We start from the raw sequence: 21,601 nt of genomic DNA on the forward strand, positions 1-21,601 counted from the left end.
AACTTCAGAATGCAGCGAGCAGGCTCTGGGAACCACCCCAGAATGCCATCCGGCCTAAGCAAAGCCTTCGTGCTGCAATTCTACAGTGGAAACGGGATGTCCCGGAATCCGAAACTTGGCGTGAGAACCTTTCAGCCACCGCCCAACAGTTATTACTGCCCTACTCTGTAAATGAAATGCATTGAAGCGCCAAAGAAACTGATATAGGCATACTTATTCAAATACAGAGATATGTAAATAGCCAGAATACGGCGCTGCGGTCGACAACGCCCATATAAGACAGCAAGTGTCTGACGCAGTTGTTAGATCGGTTACTGCTGCTACAATGGTAGATCATCAAGATTTAAGTGAGTTTGAACGTGGTGTTATAGTAGGCGTACGACCGATGGGACACAACATCTCCGAGGAACGATGAAGTGGGGATTTTGCCGAACGACCATTTCGGGAGTGTACCGTGAATATCAGAAATCCGGTAAAACATCAAATCTGCAACATCGCTGCGGCCGTAGAAAGATCCTGCACGAACGGGATCAACGACTACTAAAGAAAATCGTTCAACATGACATAAGTGTAATCCCTCCGCAAATCGCTGCACATTTCAGTGCTGAGCCATCAAGTGTCAGCGTGCGAACCATTGAACGCAATATCATCGATATGGGCTTTCGGAGCCTGAGACCTACTCGTGTATCCCTGTTGACTGTACGACACAAAGATTTACGCCTCTCCTGGGCCCAACACCGATAATGGACCGTTGATGAGTGGAAACATGTTGCCTGGTCGGACGAGTCTCGTTTCAAATTGTACGTGTACGGGTATGGAGACAACCTCATGAATCCATGGACCCAGCGTGTCAGCAGGGGACTGTTCAAGCTGGTGGAGAATCTGAAATGGTAGGAGGCGTGTGCAGTTGGAGTGATATGGGACGCCTGAAACGTCTAGATACGACTCTGACAGCTGACACGTACGTAAGCACCCTGTCTGATCACCTGCATTCTTTCATCCCCATTGTGCATTCCGACGGACGTGAGCAATTGCATCAGAACAGTCCGACACGTCCAGAATTGCTACAGAGTGGCTCGAGGAACACTCTTCTGAGTTTAAACGCTTCAGCTGGGCACCAAACTCCCCAGACATAAAGATTATTGAGCATAGCTGGGTCGCCTTTCAACGTGCTGTTCAGAAGAGATCTACACCGCTTCGTACTCTTACGTATTTACGATCAACCCTGAAGGATCCATGGTGTAATTACCTCCAGCACTACTTCAGACATTAGTCTAGTCCATTCCACGTCGTGTTCGAGCCCTACACGATATTAGGCAGGTGTACCAGTTTCTTTGGCTCTTCATTGTAATATGTACAGGATCGTCTGGCAGTCTGTACCAGTCATGTTCCACCTATTTGTATTAACCACATAAAATATATGTCACGCGGTTCTGAAGCCTTATTGTCTATACCTCAGAAATTCGAGCAGCACCGTTCGTCTTTTTGTGGGATCTCCTACGTTGCGCCTCCCTTCTGGTGCGACCTGTTCCATAGAAAGCGAACGTGCGCAGGCGCGGCGACCGGCGCGTGTGAGTGCATGCCTCTGGAGAAGCAGCAGAGACTTCACCTTTTTTTTTTTGCTCCTGTGAGGCGGCGGCAGAGGGCTCGGCCGGTCGGAGTCTGTGGGAAAACTCGGCGGGTCCGGACAGAGCGAGCCGCGGCGAGAGTGAACCCGGCCGGTACGGCTCTCTCTGGCGCAGCACCCCCCGCCACGCACCTGGCCGCCGGCGTATATATGCGGCGAGGCGGCAGGGGCCTGGCACAGCCGCCGCAGACGGTCCTGTCCACACGGCATCAGCGCGCAGCGGGGCCACCTCCGCTACTCCGGCGACATGGCTCGTGCTCTCTGCCTCGTGAGTAGCCTGCCTGCAGCACCCAGCTGTCCGCCTAACTCTTACTGTGCCTGGTCCAAATCCTCACTCAATACACGTCACTATCGTCGTGTATTTGAGAGTAATTCTGTGTCACCTCCCATCTTCACCATCACCATCATCACTCCAGCAGTCTTGGTGTTTTGCTATATGTGCCCCCTCCATTTGGAACTATCAATTTAAATTTTATTTTCATTACATTGTTCACAGTTCACAATGATCCGTCTCTTTCCAAATTCTTTCAGAAACAGAACGATATGGCATCGTGGCTGGACTCGTACACCTGGGGATGGCATATCATCTGTGGTTTCCATAAACCGCTTAAGGCGAATGACCGGGTGATTCTTTTGAAAATGCTACGGCCTATTCCTATACCCATCTTTCGCCTGTCCGAATTTGTGCTCCGTCTCTAATGATCTACTAGTTGGCAGGACAACGCATCCTGATCATCCTTTCTTCCCTGCGTTTTATTTCAGAATTTATCTTTAGTAGGCCTCTAGGTCTTTGCCCTGTCACAGTTCTTCCAAATACTTTCTTTAAATTCCATATGAAGCCATTCTTTTCATCTACCTACATCATTTAGGTCTTTTAAGTTACTAAAAAAATTATGTCGTGTGACTAGGACCTCCCGTCGGGTAGACCGTTCGCCGGGTGCAAGTCTTTCGATTTGACGCCCCTTCGGCGACTTGCGCGTCGATGGGGATGAAATGATGATGATTAGGACAACACCACACCCAGTCCCTGAGAGCAGAAAATCTCTGACCCAGCCGGGAATCGAACCCGGTCCCTTAGGATGGACATACTGTCGCGCTGACCACTCAGCTACCGGGGTCGGACTTTTAAGTTACTGTGCATCCTTCAATCAAGTTTTAAAGTGACTAATGGTCGTATAATTTCAGTTTTTGTGACTGGTTTTCTGAAAGCTAAATCGGAAAAACGTCATTTCATTTCCCTGGAAATGATAGCTCGGTGCTTTTTATACGTACATCAATATTGGCAGAAGCCATGATTCACTAGAGTCGATTGTGTAGGCAAAATTTAAGCTGAGAAGTACAGTCCTCCAGCATCTGATATATCGGCAAAATGTATTTCTTCCTTTGACAGTTTCCGAATCTATGGTATTATCTGGTGTGGCTCGATGGCTAAGACTCATACTACATATCCGAAAGCCTAGGGTATAAACCACGGTAGTACCAAGATCTGCTAAAATAATCATGATTCAACGAGTGACTTATTAGCGTGCCTAAATTTCGGTATATTTTTAAAATACTGTTTTATACATACACCTTATGTGAGTGGGAAAGAACTTCCCAAGCTGTTTAGCTATAAAATGTTATTCGTGACATCCTGACACACAGTTTGAAAAGTTATTTTTAAAATTTTTTTTAAATTTTTATTTGGGGGTAACATTTAGTGGATTGCCAATAAGTTGGAATGTCTTCTCGGTAGGGTGAAATACGAAGCAGATCACAACGCCCTTCTCATATCATTTGCACCTTGATCAGATTTCTTCGTCTTCTCATTATTATAATTAGCGTTATAGTGGTAAGTCCATTCAACACTTCGCGATAATATACCTATCCTCTCTTAATATTGTTCTCATTATCGTCATATTGTTTTTGTTCTAATTGCATACTCATCTCGCAAAATAGGTTTCCGATTCGTAATTTAGTCACTCACTAAACCAGATATATATTAAATTTAAATAACTTCTTGTTATTGTGTAGTATGACATGGTGGATAAAACGACGTTGAAAACATTGAAATATGATCATAAACTTATAGTGAGTTCCACTCAAAATGACGAACGAACATGTTATTAATAAAGGAAATAAATTTCCTGTATGAGACGAAAATATTTTGAATATTTTGTGAATGAAGTTGTCTAGCCCTTCAATATTGGGATCTATTCACATCTCTTTTTCACTCATTTTGTGCAGCCTGCTGTCCGCCGCATGGACGTCTCGTTAACTGTCATTCTGATCTCATACGTTACATAAAGAGCTTGCGGGTTTACCCGAGATTGTGTTTAGGCGAATGGGAGTGTCTTTCTGCACTACACTTGGTTTCAGTGACATTGATAAATATTCGTATTTACCTATGACACTTGGCACTGTTCTCTAAGATATCCCAATCTACCACATATGATATTTTAAGCAAGGTGCTGTGTATGAGGATGTAACGAATTTCATAGTTCAGTACACTATAGCACGCCAAACTGCTTATCACACGTATTGTGGTCGAATGAGCAATCCTTTTCCTAAGGTGCTTCTAGGCGACGACTTTCTGAAATAAATATGTGGAAATAACTTATTATACAGTGCGTTGTAGCACACTCAAGTCACTGTGTTCACAAAGTGCGGCATTTTAATTTGTTTTTATTCTGTCATGGCTTAGAAACAAAGATCTGTGGCTACAGGTGTCAAAGAAATAACTAACAAGACTGCTGCCTTCCGTGAAAACACCGTAGGAAGTTACGACCGTCACGCTAGGCCCTCTGGATTCCTGACGCAGTTTCCGGGCGTTCATGGACCACGTGAATGGTCCCGCGTCACGGCCGAGGTGAGCTACAGAACGGGTTCTGTGGCCGACAAACGGACTCCACTCTCACTCCGACCTTGGAGAACGTTCTCGCGCTTAAACAGCTTTCTGCTTCGGCCGTTAATCGCGCCAACAGCGACCGCTTTCAAACCGCCTGCACTCAGCAGAGTTGCAAATGCCGTATTTCTGACTGGGACCTACAAATCCCACGTCTCCTTCACACGACTTGATTGAGTTGTCATTATTCAGGTCCCTGCTAGTACCAGAGGATTCCTATGATAATTACAGTAGTTCTCTGTAGGTCAACGACCTGGTGCGAGTAATTTAACTGGGAGCCGCTTCGATGACCTGCGTTTCCCTAACCTACCTCAATTACTCTACCACGTATATTGGGATCTATAGTTTAACGTAGAGTCAGAACTACTTGTCGAAACCAGCCAGTATTCATATCAATTAAAAGTGAAGGCTAGCTTAATGGCAGACAAATATTTTCGGTTCAAGCGGGCTTCGATCCCGAGACTATCCGCTTCCAGGGACGCGCTTTTCCACAAGACCACCAGGCCCCGGGGGCCTACGGTGTGAAAACGTCACTGATTTCACTACAAACTCGTCTCCGAGTCTGAGCGGTAAATGACTATGACTGCAGAACAATAGTTCCGTGCTCGACCCCATGGGCAGGAAAATTTTGTGGGTGGATTGCAGGAGGTTGGACACAGCCTCCACTGAGGAACTACTTGAAGAAGAAATTTTCGATTCCATTTTAAGAAACCATCATTAACGATCCGCCTTTCCATTTGTTCTTCCTGTCACCTCTTCCAGTGATAGGCAGAAAAGCATACATGGTCAGTTTGCTTCTGAACTTTGTCTTTCAAAATGGTTCAAATGGCTCTGAGCACTATGAGACTTAACTTCTGAGGTCATCAGTCCCCTAGAACTTAGAACTACTTAAACCTAACTAACCTAAGGACATCACACACATCCATGCCCGAGGCAGGATTCGAACCTGCGACCGTAGCGGTCGCGCGTTTCCAGACTGTAGCGCCTAGAGGCGCTCGGCCACAGCGGCCGGCTCTGTCTTTCCGTAGATACGTTGTTGTGGAGACGAGAAAGCTATGACACGTAATTATACTAGCCTTTGCAACGTGAAATGACGGAAGAAGTCGCCACCTGTCCGTACAAATCATTTTAATTCCTCAAAAAATGTTAAAGAAAACATTCTTCCAGATTTTTCAAATGTTCGCACATTTTCACCACCAGTTGTAATTAGTTCGTAGAAAACAGTTCTCCATATCCACTGAAACAACAACTCATGCTGTCCATGTCAGCCAGCCGGAGTGACCGACCGGTTCTAGGCGCTACAGTCTGGAACCGCTCGACCGCTACCGTCGCAGGTTCGAATCTTGCCTCGGGCATGGATGTGTGTGATGTCCTTAGGTTAGTTAGGTTTAAGTATTTCTAAGTTCTAGGGGACTGATGATCTCAGAAGCTAAGTCTCATAGTGCTCAGAGCCATTTGAACCATTTGTCCATGTCAAAATCCTCATACACACGAATAGAACAGAAAGAGATGTTAGAGTCTAAGCTCCCACTGACATCTGTCTCACTAGAGACAAGTCATGAAGTCTGCTGCTCTGTTGGAGGAGTGCGAAGAACTGAAATGCCTCTAATATTGAAAATAGGGCTAACCAACTTTGTTTTCAGATCGGTAGGAATCGGGGTGTCTTAATACAATGCGAATTTGCACACCTCCAGTGCTGTTGGTCCTAATATCAGTGTTTGGAGGAGATCGCAAAATGTCATGATCTGGTGAACCGAGTATATGAACCACAACACTAGACAAGTGATAGAGTAACGGTGTGCATTATGCAGGAGAAGAATCTTTCATTCAGCAAAGTGAGCTGTACACTACAGTTTACTGACAACTGAGTGTGATTGTTATGATATTCTGGCGTTTCCAAGCACATAGAGAGCTCGTCGGGCGACTGTAAGGAAATGCTGAAAGACTTGGTCATAATTTTGGCTTGATGTGATGAACGACTGCTCTCTTTAACTGTGAATAAACTCAGTTACTATAACAAAGAAAGAACTCCACAGTACCCGATTCAAACATCACTGGCGTCCATCATTAGCACGCTATATCGTTTAATTATTTAGGGGTAATACCAAGAAGTACTATTTGGGGTTTATGGGCGCTCAACATCGAGGTCATCAGCGAAGAAGAAAAAGAAGTACTATTACCTTCTCGTAAAGTATAAAGCGCAGTGATATAGCTTTCAAAGATAGGGTTGTGAGCCAAGCTCAGATCGGACCCAAGCGGCGGGTTAATGATAGTAGTGTGGTACACCTTCCAGCTTGAATGATGTTTTAGGTGGTTTCCCACGCTTGTTTAGGTAAATCCTGGACTGTTCCCCATATTTCGGCCCAGAGAATGTGATACACAAACAGAAGACGGACAACAAAAGTTTACACAGTTCACAGTCAGATGGTACACTCTTCGATGGCTGTACCTTCGAAGGGCCTCCGTCCACAAAGTTAGGGCACCGGAAAGTTAAACAAAAAAAAAATTTGCCGAATCCTGAAAAGGGGACCCGTACTAGGCGGGATAAACGCTATGGAGAAGAAAGTGACCAAGGAATGATCTTAGTTACATGGGCACGTATCTAAGATTACTAAGGGTGGCTGCATTGTATGCATACTAAGATGCGATATCAAAGATCACGAATAAATCAAATCAGTTTTAGATAAATAACAGAGTTAGGGTTTTAGGTAAGTCCCGCGCACCTCTAAAGTAAATAGCGTATAAGAAGATACCTGGGCGAGTAGCTTTTGGAGACATTATCAAGTAGCTCCGACAGCAGCTATCGCTTTCATAAAAAGCAGTAGTCCATACGAATGTGTAAGAGATACACTCAGGAAAATAATGAGGAAAGGGGGAGGGTAGGGAAGTCAAATGGAAACGAGAGACGAGACCGTCAATGGCTTCATGGGCAAATGTTTTAGGTTGGTTAGGACTTTAACCAGACGTGCACTTCTCCGTCGGAAGCAAATCGACGGCCACAGTGTCTTTCTCCTGGGGCCCAAAAGTATGCTAATTGCACGGGTAGAGATCGGTCTGTATGGAGGATGTGATAGGGCTTCCCAGCGAAACTACTATAGCATACTTGAAACAACCTTGGCAACACGCGGGCGGGTAAATATTAAAATGCGCATTCGAACAATTATTAGACAGTGCTGAATATATTTCGTACTTAATGGAATACTTTATCGGAAGTGGTAGCTGGAAAACTTTTCTAATGACGTGGCGGTCCAGAATGAGATTTTCACTCTGCAGCGGAGTGTGCGCTGATATGAAACTTCCTGGAAGATTAAAACGGTGAGCCGGACCGAGACTCGAACTCGGGACCTTTGCCTTTCGCGAGCAAGTGCTCTACCAACTGAGATACCCAAGTACGTCTCACGGCCCGTCCTCACAGCTTTACTTCTGCCAGTACCTCGTCTCCTACCCTCCAAACTTTACAGAAGCCCTCCTGCGAACATCGTGGTCATCCGAAACTCAGATAGGAAACAATGTCGCGTCAGAAGGACTTCCAGTGGACTGGATAAGCACGGATCTAATGGTAAAAATACAGTGTGTAGTTTAAATTAATGATTATAATTTGTATTTCTTTAATAGTTTAGATTCTGATGGCCTTAGTACTAGTTATTTCAGGTCTACCATGTCATAAACCGTGTGCAAAATAACACATACCTCCAAAGTGGCATAATCCTAACGTTTAGGCCTGAGGGCTCAGGCGGTGAATTGTGAGGTACGTAGGCAGTCGTTGTTCCCTCGCTTATCAACCGCCAAGGACTGAACAGTGGTTTGCGGATGTACGATATGTAGGTCTAGCCGTCGCCAGCAAGAGCAGAATACGAAAGAACGGCGAATCGTGTGGTAGAAACCTCTCTTATGCCACAAGACAAGGCATGACAATGACTTTAAAAGCGACGGCCAAGTCAGTCGTATGGCAAGGAGTCATCTTCATAACAGCACAGTGTCATCCGAAGATGTCATTTGGAACGGACGTGAGCGGTATGAAATTGTTAGAGTCGAATCACGTGCCACAATGCATGACACGCTGGACTGGTACTGTGGTTGAAGAAGGTTGACATATCCGCCTGTCCACTGTGCGATTTTCATGCCTCCCCAACTCGTGTTAGGTGATTTCTGGAATGGTTCCCGTAAATAGACGAAGCCATTTCCCTTCTCTACGACTTGCCCGGCTTCTGTCTGATGATCACGATGCCGACGGGACGGTTAGCATTTTCCTCCACGGACGCACAGTGCCGTGATGCAGGCTTGTGGTCGGCAAGCTCAGCTGTAATCCCATCCGCTGTGCTTCACGGTCCAGTCGCCACGTTTGGTAACGGCCACGACCGCCAGTCACCGCTCACTGTGTCCTTGGCCGTCACGTCTGCCGCCTGCACAGTCCACGTTACGTCAGTGGGGACAGTCGCCTACTACAGCTCGCCCCATTCATTGAGAACGCTGGATGACTAGAGTGTTACTGAGAGGAATTCCGTTTTCAGCTGACTGCATACTCACTAAAAGTTTGCCATCCCTTCTTCTTTTTCCTGCCCCTTTATCCCGCATCGGTGCAGGGTCGGCATGGATCAACGAATTTGACACGATTAGTTTAAAGGTGGCCGGTACCCTTTCTGTCGCCATCCTATTAGCTCCTGGGACTGTGTATACCAACTATCGGCGTGCAACGAAAGTGAGTGTTTTTTTTTAATGTTTGCAAATCATGTAACTGAGCTGGGACTTGGGATTTGGGATGTGGAAAACCACCTAAAACCATATCCGGATTGACCGGCACGCCGACCCTCGTCGTCAATCCCCCGGGCAGATTCGATCTGGTTCCGGCGCATCTCCTCGTCGCGATAGCGGCGCTTTAATACGCACTGCTATCCGCGCGGGTAACAGTTTATCATGACTGTATCTCAGAAAGCCTCAGCGGTGTTTCCCGTATAGTATTAGGACAAGGTACACTGAGTGACTAAAATGTGATGGGAGGGCGCCGTGTCCGTACAGTGCTGGTAGAAGTAGGTACCTGACAAGTCGGTGGCAGTCTTCACTCTCAGCGACGCCTAGGCCAACAAGGCTCTACGAATGCGACGTGACGTCCGTTTGTCAAACACTTGTGATAGCACTGCGGAGTTTTCTCCTGTGTGGAAACATTGTTTCTGTGATACACTCCTGGAAATTGAAATAAGAACACCGTGAATTCATTGTCCCAGGAAAAGGAAACTTTATTGACACATTCCTGGGGTCAGATACATCACATGATCACACTGACAGAACCACAGGCACATAGACACAGGCAACAGAGCATGCGCAATGTCGGCACTAGTACAGTGTATATCCACCTTTCGCAGCAATGCAGGCTGCTATTCTCCCATGGAGACGATCGTAGAGATGCTGGATGTAGTCCTGTGGAACGGCTTGCCATGCCATTTCCACCTGGCGCCTCAGTTGGACCAGCGTTCGTGCTGGACGTGCAGACCGCGTGAGACGACGCTTCATCCAGTCCCAAACATGCTCAATGGGGGACAGATCCGGAGATCTTGCTGGCCAGGGTAGTTGACTTACACCTTCTAGAGCACGTTGGGTGGCACGGGATACATGCGGACGTGCATTGTCCTGTTGGAACAGCAAGTTCCCTTGCCGGTCTAGGAATGGTAGAACGATGGGTTCGATGACGGTTTGGATGTACCGTGCACTATTCAGTGTCCGCTCGACGATCACCAGTGGTGTACGGCCAGTGTAGGAGATCGCTCCCCACACCATGATGCCGGGTGTTGGCCCTGTGTGCCTCGGTCGTATGCAGTCCTGATTGTGGCGCTCACCTGCACGGCGCCAAACACGCATACGACCATCATTGGCACCAAGGCAGAAGCGACTCTCATCGCTGAAGACGACACGTCTCCATTCGTCCCTCCATTCACGCCTGTCGGACACCACTGGAGGCGGGCTGCACGATGTTGGGGCGTGAGCGGAAGACGGCCTAACGGTGTGCGGGACCGTAGCCCAGCTTCATGGAGACGGTTGCGAATGGTCCTCGCCGATACCCCAGGAGCAACAGTGTCCCTAATTTGCTGGGAAGTGGCGGTGCGGTCCCCTACGGCACTGCGTAGGATCCTACGGTCTTGGCGTGCATCCGTGCGTCGCTGCGGTCCGGTCCCAGGCCGACGGGCACGTGCACCTTCCGCCGACCACTGGCGACAACATCGATGTACTGTGGAGACCTCACGCCCCACGTGTTGAGCAATTCGGCGGTACGTCCACCCGGCCTCCCGCATGCCCACTATACGCCCTCGCTCAAAGTCCGTCAACTGCACATACGGTTCACGTCCACGCTGTCGCGGCATGCTACCAGTGTTAAAGACTGCGATGGAGCTCCGTATGCCACGGCAAACTGGCTGACACTGACGGCGGCGGTGCACAAATGCTGCGCAGCTAGCGCCATTCGACGGCCAACACCGCGGTTCCTGGTGTGTCCGCTGTGCCGTGCGTGTGATCATTGCTTGTACAGCCCTCTCGCAGTGTCCGGAGCAAGTATGGTGGGTCTGACACACCGGTGTCAATGTGTTCTTTTTTCCATTTCCAGGAGTGTATTAATGATCTTCCCTAAACACATTTGCCCTCGGAAACCCGAAATCTCTGATATGCCATGACCCATGAGTTTTGCCCCGATTGCGCCTTTTGCCTCGATTATCATCAAACGTTCAAATTCAGTTAATTTGGGACGTGCTGCCATGTTCAAATGGTTCAAATGGCTCTGAGCACTATGGGACTTACCTTCTGAGGTCATCAGTCCCCTAGTACTTAGAACTACTTAAACCTAGCTAACCTAAGGACATCACACACATCCATGCCCGTGGCAGGATTCGAACCTGCGACCGTAGCGGTCGCGCGGTTCCCGACTGTAGTGCTGTCATGTTCAACACCAAACTGTAACAGCCTTATAAGGTCTTGTGTCTACACTCGCGCTGTGCGCCAAACGTACTCACAACATTCGGGGGTCATGCACAGTACGTCTTTATCGGATAACCCCTTCTGTGACATTTGGCCACTCTTTTAAAAGGCTTTTTGGCCAAGCCTGCCATTAAAAAATTGTGTTTCTGGTCAAATCAACACTTATTTTTCGAAAGAACTGTTACATCAATTCACCTGTTCGACATTGTCTTTCCAGACAGCTGATTGTATTCGAAATGTAATTCGGGAAAATCTGGATAAAACTCATTTCATCACTGGACTCAAAACTTTTCCTACATCTAACCCACCCTAAGCCAACCTGACCAAAACCAGTTTAACTTCTTCTTCTCCTGATTCTTCAATTTCGAGGAGTTGGAGTCTGCCCTTTCCGAAATCAAAGGAATTTAACAATTGTTGTCTTCATTTCTTCATTTGTCGTCCTTTGTCCCGTTTTCCAATTTAGTTGAAATGTAATGCTTTCCTTGGTAAGCGCTCAGGTGGAATCCTTTGGATGTGGTCATAGCATTTTTTTATTTTTATTTTGTGATGTCAGGTCTCTTCCGTCATTGTTGTTCATACGTCTAGTTGGTGTTTTAGATCTTCATTTCGCACTCTGCCTCTTAGCGTTAGTTCAGGAAGTAACCTCAGAACCTCATTTCTGCTGATTCAATTCTTAGTTCATCTCCTTTTGTTGAGATCAAGTTTACACTACCAAACATAATAACAGGGTTTGTTGCCACGTTGCGTAGTCTTTCCTCATAGTCCTCCAAGATACCTCCTTATACAACCATTTATAGCATTATATTTCTGTATATTTTGAACCACATCTGAATTAGCTTTGTATATAGATATCTCTGCCCCGAGGTGTTTGAACGAACTTACATATTATTTTATGGCTTATCACAATTTTTCCCATTCTTATATGCCTTCCCTCAGTTACCAATACTTTTGTTTTATTTACGGATACAACCATTCCAGAAGTTTGTAAAACGTTATTAAAAATTTTTCAATTGAAAATTTATTTCGATGTGAGAACAGGTGGAACCCAAAGACTCCGCGTTTCTCTTTTCCCCTTGCGAATTCCTTTCTGGGAAGTACACTTTCTTGAGAAATGAGGATTTTTTCCTATTGTAATCGAATCGTCTTCTTAGTTATTTTTTCTTCCAGCAGGTTCATAATAACCGCACACTATTCGCTGTTTAACGTTCTGTCTTTGGAAAGCAATCAATAAGAAAAATCCCATTCCCAGCACATAAAACTTTGGCTATAAACTTTGTAGTAGACTATATATCCTTCACTGTTTCTGGCGCAGAACCATCAGCTTCCACTACTTTAATTTCTGTTCGTATCTGGTGTGACATGGTACACCTGCATTTCATCAACAGTAATAAATAGGCGCTCATCGTCAGTTGCATTCCTTCTGGAGCAGTTTTAACACTGGTAAAACGTTTTTCTGTTTCAACCAGTGTACGACAAATACAACACCGATTATGAAAAAAAGTTTGCCAATTACTTTTTCACCTGAAGTGCACTGTACTGCTTCTTCTGATACCGTGGTGACATAACTAATTTCAGAAACCTTTGACAGCGGTCGCTCAATACCATATTCGGCACTTCTGCAGTATTTCCATCTGTTGTCGAGGCCCTGATCGCGGTTATTCTTCAAGAGACGTATGTCCACGCTGTTGAAAATGAAGGAGTTACGTAAATCTTCACTACTTCTTATGAATTTTTGCTTGCAGTGAAGTTTCGAATATACTTTTAAGAAGCCACGCTACACCATTTTATTTATTCAACAAGATACACTCAAGATGACTGGCTACAAACTCCATATAACAGAAGTATACCATAGTTAATATTGACAATTTCTGTTATGTTACTGAAAAAGATGTACATATGTAACATAAAATTTCATTCATATCAACGCCACCTTTGAGGTAGAACGGGAAACGTCTTCCTTGCCTCTCTGCGTACCGTTCCTTGCATCCAATTTTGCATGGAAGTTCTCCTCTCTTCTTTCAAAAGGTGAATCCTTGTCTTTGCAGCTGCAACTTCCTTCTCTTCAGCGGTCCGCTTCATCTCCATGTTTGAAGGGAAATTAATCCCACTGACGGTACTTTTTAGATAACATGTTCTCCGTCGTCCCCTCGTTTTCTTTTCTACGATCGTGCCTTCGGAAATGTTTTGTGAAAGAATATAATTTGTCGTTAAGTGTCCAGTGAGTAATGCTTTGCGTTGACCCATAACTTCCAGCAGTTCTTTCTTCTCTCCTATTTCTTGTGGAGCTATCTCATTCGTTTTGCTACCAGCCCATCTAGATCTTTCAGTTCTCCTCCAACACCACATTTCCTTAAGCTTCGAGTGAGCTTTCTCCTGCTCTGCTGACGCCCAGATTTCCCACCCGTCTGTTACGACACCCCATACAAAGGTTGTTATAAACCTTTTCTTAGTGTGGAAGCTGACGGACTCTTCAGCAGAAAGTGCTTCGTATTTGGGAACCTCGTCAACCAGAACTACGGTTTCTGCAACCGCCTGAGAAAAAACTTGTGAGACTACAGACGAAGCAGTCGTGTAGGACAGCCGACTAAAAACCTAATTGTTTTAAAATATCGTAGAGAATCGTTACATTCATATGTGTAATTGTTATGTCTTCACAGGCAGCAGTCCGTAATCCAGCTGTCCAACTTCTTGTCTGGCCATCCAAATTTAGGTCTTCCATGATCTACCTAAATCGCTTGAGGCAAATGGTTCCTTTGAAGAGGACCAGGCCGATATCCTTCCCCATCCTTCTGCAATCCGAGCTTTTTATCCGGTTCTCCTCGTTGTCGATGGAATGTTAAACTTTAATATTCCTTTAATTTTTTTTTTCGTAGGAAGCAAGTTCTGTTTATTTGCTTTCGATATTGCCCCACCATTCGATTTCACACATCATTTATGAGATATACTACAACTAGCTGACGATTCTGTTCCTAAGCGTTCTTGGCCCCCTCGCTGTACACTGTATGCTACCTTACTGACTGTGTGAGCCTATGTAAATGCAGATCCCTGCAATTACGAGACTAACACAGAGTTCTCTTCCGTGTTTCAGGTGGTTTGCGTTCTGCTGGCAATCATCGCTACAGTCGGCGCCGGCTTTGGTGGGAATGAACAGTGAGTACATTACATACTTCTCTACGACAAGCCTCTTCCCTGTGGTTTACTATACACCTTTGTGTTTTAATGGAACGGACTTATAGTAATGATTCTCAGTAATTCACAAAATAATAAGTAAAAACTCTGCTAACGTTCACTTTCAGCGTTGTCAAGCATGGTATCGCCAACTACAATACTAATTCAAAACTTTTCAATAACAAACTTTAATGCTCTTTCCACTTTATTTCTATCATCTATTGAGCGCTTATTATTTTGGCAAATTATGAACTTCTTCCTATTTCAGTATCAATTAACTCACGAATAAACAAGCTGTTGCTAGTTAATGTTGCTAAAATGCTCACAGGTAGCTGCAGGTAGAAGTTATTGTTATGTTTGTATGAAGTGGTTAGACTATTATTTTTATTTTTAAGTCATAAGAAATTCGCTCGGATTTATGCTTCCAGCACCAACTCAGCTGTCCATTGATGTCACAGCAGGTATCCCATTCACCTGCTAAGGTCATCCACAATTTATTTTCCTTAACCATTCCTTTTAGCGCTTCTTCATTTCGTACTTTACCTGCCTAATTTTAAACTTTTTTCTATACCATTAGACTTCAAACACTTCCACTTTGTTTTCGCTTGATAATATTCTGTGCATTGACTGTCGGTACTAATAATAAAATACTCTTTTACCTTAAATTATTGACTACTCTACACTTTTTGCTGTGCAGTCATTTTCAACCGACTGAAATTTACTATGTGATCAAAAGTATCCGAGCACACCGCCGACGTAGTTTCGAACTGGCCAACAGGTGTCACGAAAGGCGGACCCGGCACTGTAATGGGTGCCGGGGACTACTGTACTGTCAGTAAAGGACAGTAACAGCACAATGGGTCGTTCAAGACAGCCCTCTGGACTGGATGCTTGATTTCGCCTGAGTAACAAATCCAAAGGGACATTTCAACCCTTCTAAAGCCGCCCAAGTCGACTTTTGAAGTGGATACGCGAAAGGGACAACCACAACTCTACCGAGAGCAGCCAGACCCCACGTGCAGACGAACATTGCGGAGGCTGTTTGTAAAAAATTGCATGAAATCAGCAGAAGAAATCACGCGTGAGTTACAGAGCGCTACCAGTGGTCCAGCTAGCATAATGACTGTGCGTAAGGATTTAAAAAGACGGGGTGCTCCTCAGGAGCCACACATTCCTATTGTCAATGGTAAGCGACGATTGTCCGCCCCAGTAGCTGAGTGGTCAGCGTGACGGATTGCCGTCCTCTGGGCCCGGGTTCGATTCCCGGCTGGGTCGGAGATTTTCTCCGCTCAGGGACTGGGTGTTGTGTTGTGTTCATCATCATTTCATCCCCATCCGGCGTGCAGGTCGCCCAATGTGGCGCCGAATGTAATAAGACCTGCGATATGGCGGCCGGACCTGCCCCGCGAGGGGCCTCCCGGCCAATGACGCCAAACGCTCATCATCATCATCATCAGCGACGATTGAGCTGGTGTAATGGACGATGTCAGTGGAGAGTGGATGACTAGAAAAGAATGATGTGGCGTTATGAAGCACGCTTTAGCCTGAGGCAGTCCGATGGAAGTGTTTCAGTTTGGCGGATGCTCTCAGAACGATACCTGCCAACAGTGGAGTACGGATGAATTGTGTTACTGTATGCAGGTGTTTTTCTGGTTATGATGTAGTCTTCTTGTTGCGCTTAAGCAAACGTTAAATGTGGGCGGATACTAACACATTGCACAGAACTGTGTAGTTTTTACTGTAAAGGAACATTTCGGAGATTGTGATTATTTGCATCAGCATGACAATGCGCTATATCATAAAGCTGCATAAAGCTGGACGACTACGTTCCTGAAATGGACTGGCCTGTCCAGAGTCCTGGCCTGAACACAATAGAAGCCCGTTGCGAATAGAACGTCGACTTCGCTACACGTCTCAGCGTCGAAATTCATTACTTTCTCTGATTTCGGCTCGTGAGAAAGAACGAGCTTCCAAAGACATCAAGACATCTCACTGAAGAGTCCGCAGCACACTCCAAGGCCTCATAATAGCGAAGGGTTGACACATCTCACGTGTCCGAGCACTTTTGATAAGATAGTTTAAATAGCAGGTATAGTATCTTTAAAGCACAAACACAAGAAAACAGTTGTTTAGTCGCAGAACAAAAGCGAAAATTAAGTTAAAGACAACTTGCATGCTATAGCTTGTGAAGCGGACATGTCTGGGCTACAGTCAAAACTTAGTGCTGGTCATGTATAGATAAAAAGCAGTGCAGTGCTGTGGCCTGGTACGCAACGAAATACAGCTCCACTGCTCTCCCGGTCGTTGCCAGTTTCCGAGGCAATTGAGCCGCTACTTCTCACTCAAGTATGTCCTCAAACGAGGCAACCAGATTGAGTGCACTCCATTGCATTCCTCTGACTAGGAAAAATCCCTGGCAGTACCGGAAACTGAACCAAGGTCCAGCATGTAAGAGTCAAACACGCTTAGTACTTAGCTACAGAGTTGGAAAAGAAATAAAATAAAAGGGTTTGCATCACTGGATTTTAAAATAAATGTGACATCAAGTACTCCACGAATGCTTCCTCTTTCATGTTCTTCCGATATGTAATGACCCTTAACATAGACAAATGTAATGTATTGCGAATACATGGAAAGAAGGATCCTTTATTGTATGATTATATGATAGCGGAACAAACACAGGTAGCAGTTACTTCTGTAAAATATCTGGAAGTATGCGTACGTAACGATTTGATGTGGACTGATCGTATAAAATTAATTGTTGGTAAGGCGGGTGCCAGTGTGAGATTAATTGGGAGAGTCCTTAGAAAATGTAGTCCATCAACAAAGGAGGTGGCTTACAAAACATTCGTTCGACCTATACTTGAGTATTGCTCACCAGTGTGGGATCCGTACCAGGTCGGCTTGACGGAGGAGCTAGAGAAGAGCCAAAGAAGAGCGGCGCGTTTCGTCACGGGGTTATTTGGTAAGCGTGATAGCGTTACGGAGATGTTTAGCAAACTCAAGTGGCAGACTCTGCAAGAGAGGCACTCTGCATCGCGGTGTAGCTTGTTGTCCAGGTTTCGAGAGCGTGCGTTTCTGGATGAGGTATCGAATATATTGCTTCCCCCTACTTATACCTCCCGAGGAGATCACGAATGTAAAATTAGAGAGATTCGAGCGCGCACGGAGGCTTTCTGGTAGTCGTTCTTCCAGCGAACCATACGCGACTGGAACAGGAAATGGAGGTAATGACAGTGGCACGTAAAGTGCCCTCCGCCACACACCGTTGGGTGGCTTGCGGAGTATAAATGTAGACGTAGATGTAGATGTACTTCAACCCTATGCTATGTTCCAGCCGTGTAATGTTACGATATTTGCTCCTCGCATCCAGTTCTGTGTCTAGTGTCAATAGAACCTCTTTTATTGAAGACAGCTTTCTCGCCTTTTTCTACTTCTGGTCTATTCCTTGTTTCGACCTTATTGTGGTAGTGACTCGCAATAAAATGTGGAGAAAATTGAGGTATTTTGTCAGATGAATGAATGCCAGGCGTTGACCTTAGTGCTACGGTTTGTTTCAGCGTCCACATACGTGTGCACGTCCCACACCTGATCAACGAGGTCCACCATCAGAAGAAGATCATCTACCAGGAGCACCACCCCAGCTACGGCGGCGAATTCTCCAGCCACGGGGGTGGAGGCGGCTTTTCCAGCAGCGGGGGCGGCGGCGGCTACGGCCACAGCAGCAGCGGTGGCGGCTACGGGTTCTCCAGCAGCGGGGGCGGCGGGGGCGGCTACGGCTACTCCAGCAGTGGGGGCGGGGGCGGTTACGGCCACCACCACTAGCCGCCTCCTTCCTTCTCAGTCACCTGCTGAGGCGGCTCACTGAGTACGGCGTGCCGCTACGTCACCAGGTCCGGCAGAGTGGTCGCCTAAAGCGACGAGAGGGGACCTAGAGGGCAGCTTAGGTAACGTGGAAAGGCGTTAGGGTCACTGAAGGCCCCCCCCCCCCCTCCACCCACACTCTTCGTCACCCCGTCCCAAAGACAACCCGTATTTATTCCGTCACGTTTCTAATACCCTATTCACTCCCGCTGTGTTAAGTTCAACTTTTCTCTCCTGGAAATCATGGACACTTTTCGACGTGAGACAGATTCATGGTGCTAACATTTCCAAGATGTGTTAATTCGACTGATTTATGTGACTTTTGTTATACAGACTAGAATTCGTTGTTACAACTTTGTACATATCTTGTTGTTATTTGTTACAATGTTTGTACTTTATTCTGTAATAGTTCATGCCTTGCGAATGAATAACGTTGTTTTTCTGCCTGTCATTTGTAAATAATTTCACTGAACAAATAAACCATTATTTTCACTGTTTATTTCACTCAGAATCATTTCCGACTGTTGCCAATGGCAATTCTGAACACAGATCAAATTTAATGAAACACCAACAGTGAGATGGCATGCAGCGAGAAAATGGCTCTGAGCACTATGGGACTTAACATCTGTGGTCATCAGTTCAAATGGTTCAAATGGCTCTGAGCACTATGGGACTCAACTGCTGAGGTCATCAGTCCCCTAGAACTTAGAACTACTTAAACCTAACTAACCTAAGGACATCACACACATCCATGCCCGAGGCAGGATTCGAACCTGCGACCGGAGCGGTCACGCGGTTCCAGACTGAAGCGCCTTTAACCGCACGGCCACACCGGCCGGCTGCAGCGAGAAGTAATCACATACGTAGCCAGCATAATACTGATAACAGTTCTAATACACGTCTTGAAACATCCAGACAGATTAAAAAAAGGGTTCAAATGGCTCTGAGTACCATGGGACTTAACATCTGAGGTCATCAGTCCCATAGAATTTAGAACTACTTAAACCTAAATAACCTAAGGACATCACACACATCCATGTCCGAGACAGGATTTGAACCTGCGACCGTAGCGGTCGCGCGGTTCCAGACTGAAGAATCTAGAACCGCTCGGCCACACCGGCCGGCAAGACAGATTGAAACTGTGAGCTGAACTGCATCTCTGACCTGGAATCTGGTTGCCTTTCCTGGTTGCCTATCGTACCGACTGTGCTATCTAGCTGCAGTGGGTAAAGTATCTCCTGCGAAAGGCAAAGTTGTTTCAACCTCGATGCGCTACAGTGTTTCAACGAACAATATTTCTAACAGCTCATATGTCTGCAGTGTAAAAGATTCGTTCTGGAAGCGTAAATGATCTTAAAAAACATTTCCCTTATCTAAATGACTCCTATAGAACTAGAATATCATCGTCCTTCTACACCTATGTTTCGTCAACGACACATTTTGCGTACAGATAGCTTTTTATCAATGGGAGAGAAATTGTACCTTTTACAGTAAACGGTGACATTTTCCTAAACAAGCTATTTAGTTATGACAGTAGGAACCCACGAATCAGACAAATTCGTCTGCTGCCAAAGAAGAGGGAAAAAAATTAACCAAACGCACAACGCTGTAAAGACATAAGTAATTCAAAACATTTGTCAGAAGAGTATTTAAACATCTATGACATTCCTCAGGATCGGTATTAGCGCGTCCCTCTTCCTCATCAGGGCCCGGAACTTGAATGTCGATTCACGTAAAACATAAAAAATAAATATATTTAACATCTAGTGATCTGTGTTACAAGTCAGCTCAGTAAATTGGGAACAAAAGGTCAGCTCATTGTAAACGATGTTATTAGTTACTCTGCACAATTACCGAAATAAATTTCTCTATTATCCAAATCTCACGTAAACTACAAACGTATGAAAAATAAAATTGCAGCAAAGTTCCATGGTATTCTGATACAAAGTAACTTAAAATACGTCAGACGTGTTGAGTGTATCAACTGAGTATCCCTTATTGGAATGCCCTGCCCTCATGTGGGTCGTCTTCTGCCACAGCTCATTTAGGCCAAATTTCTAAAGGATACGTTCGTCTGTCCCACATCGATTCGTGCGTTTATTTCAAGCAGTGTTGACTCTCAGGTAGCTCCTACAAAAATGGTTCAAATGGCTCTGAAAACTATGGGAGTTAACTTCTGAGGTCATTAGTCCCCTAGATCTTAGAACTACTTAAACCTAACTAACCTAAGGACATCACACATATCCATGCCCGAGCCAGGATTCGAACCTGCGACCGTAGCGGTCGCGCGGTTCCAGAGTGTAGCGCCTAGAACCGCTCGGCCATCCCAGCCGGCTAGCAGTTACAACTCTACGCAAACACTGCTGCTCTCGTTCGTTAAGAGAAGATCATCAGCCACTGCGTTGTCTGTCGTGAGAGGTAACGTCTGAAACTTGGTATTCTCAGCGCTCTGTTGACACTGTGGATCTCGGAATATTGAATTCCCTAGTGATTTCCCGAACTGAATGTCCCACGTGTCCACCTACCGTACCGCGTTTGAGTCTGTTAATTCCCGTCACGTGGCCATAGTAAACCGTTTCACGTAAATCACTGGAGTACAAATGACAGCTCCAGCAATACATTGCCCTTTTATACCTTGTGTAAGTGATACTACCACCACCTGATTGGTGATGTTGCTATTTTAATTTCTATTGCCTGAATATTGAATATTGGTGGTTGGAATCATATTTATTATTATGATTTTATTTCTAATTCTTTTGAAATAAAGCTTATTACTATATTAATTGTTTTGGCAGCTATAACGAAAAGAGCTCAAATTCCTTTTTTCTTCTTGACTTCCTGCTGCTATGGCTGCTCCTACTCCTGCTTCTGCTTCAGTTCATTCTTCTATTCTTGTTACGGGTGGAGTTTATTTATTGATTCGTTTTAGACCAACACTAGATACTTACAATTGTGGTTGATTTTTACTTTTAATTGGTTGCATGACTATATTTATGGCCGGATTGGGTGCTAATTTTGAATTTGATTTAAAGAAAATTATTGCTCTTTCTACTTTAAGACAACTTGGTTTTATTAATTTTGGCTATAGGTCATCCAAA

At 45.3% G+C, this 21,601-nt stretch overlaps 1 protein-coding gene across 1 annotated transcript; it reads left to right on the forward strand.

The window, feature by feature from the left end:
* Positions 1–1,728: 1,728 nt before the first annotated feature.
* On the forward strand, positions 1,729–19,002 carry LOC126481504 (uncharacterized). The gene is made up of 3 exons (XM_050105298.1): positions 1,729–1,895; positions 14,560–14,621; positions 18,200–19,002. Exons 1-3 carry the CDS (start codon positions 1,875–1,877, stop codon positions 18,462–18,464), a joined length of 348 nt encoding a protein of 115 aa, XP_049961255.1. The 5' UTR covers positions 1,729–1,874; the 3' UTR covers positions 18,465–19,002.
* Positions 19,003–21,601: the final 2,599 nt, after the last annotated feature.

Source organism: Schistocerca serialis, chromosome 5 (assembly GCF_023864345.2).
Source record: "Schistocerca serialis cubense isolate TAMUIC-IGC-003099 chromosome 5, iqSchSeri2.2, whole genome shotgun sequence".
In the NCBI taxonomy this organism is placed as follows: domain Eukaryota; kingdom Metazoa; phylum Arthropoda; class Insecta; order Orthoptera; family Acrididae; genus Schistocerca; species Schistocerca serialis.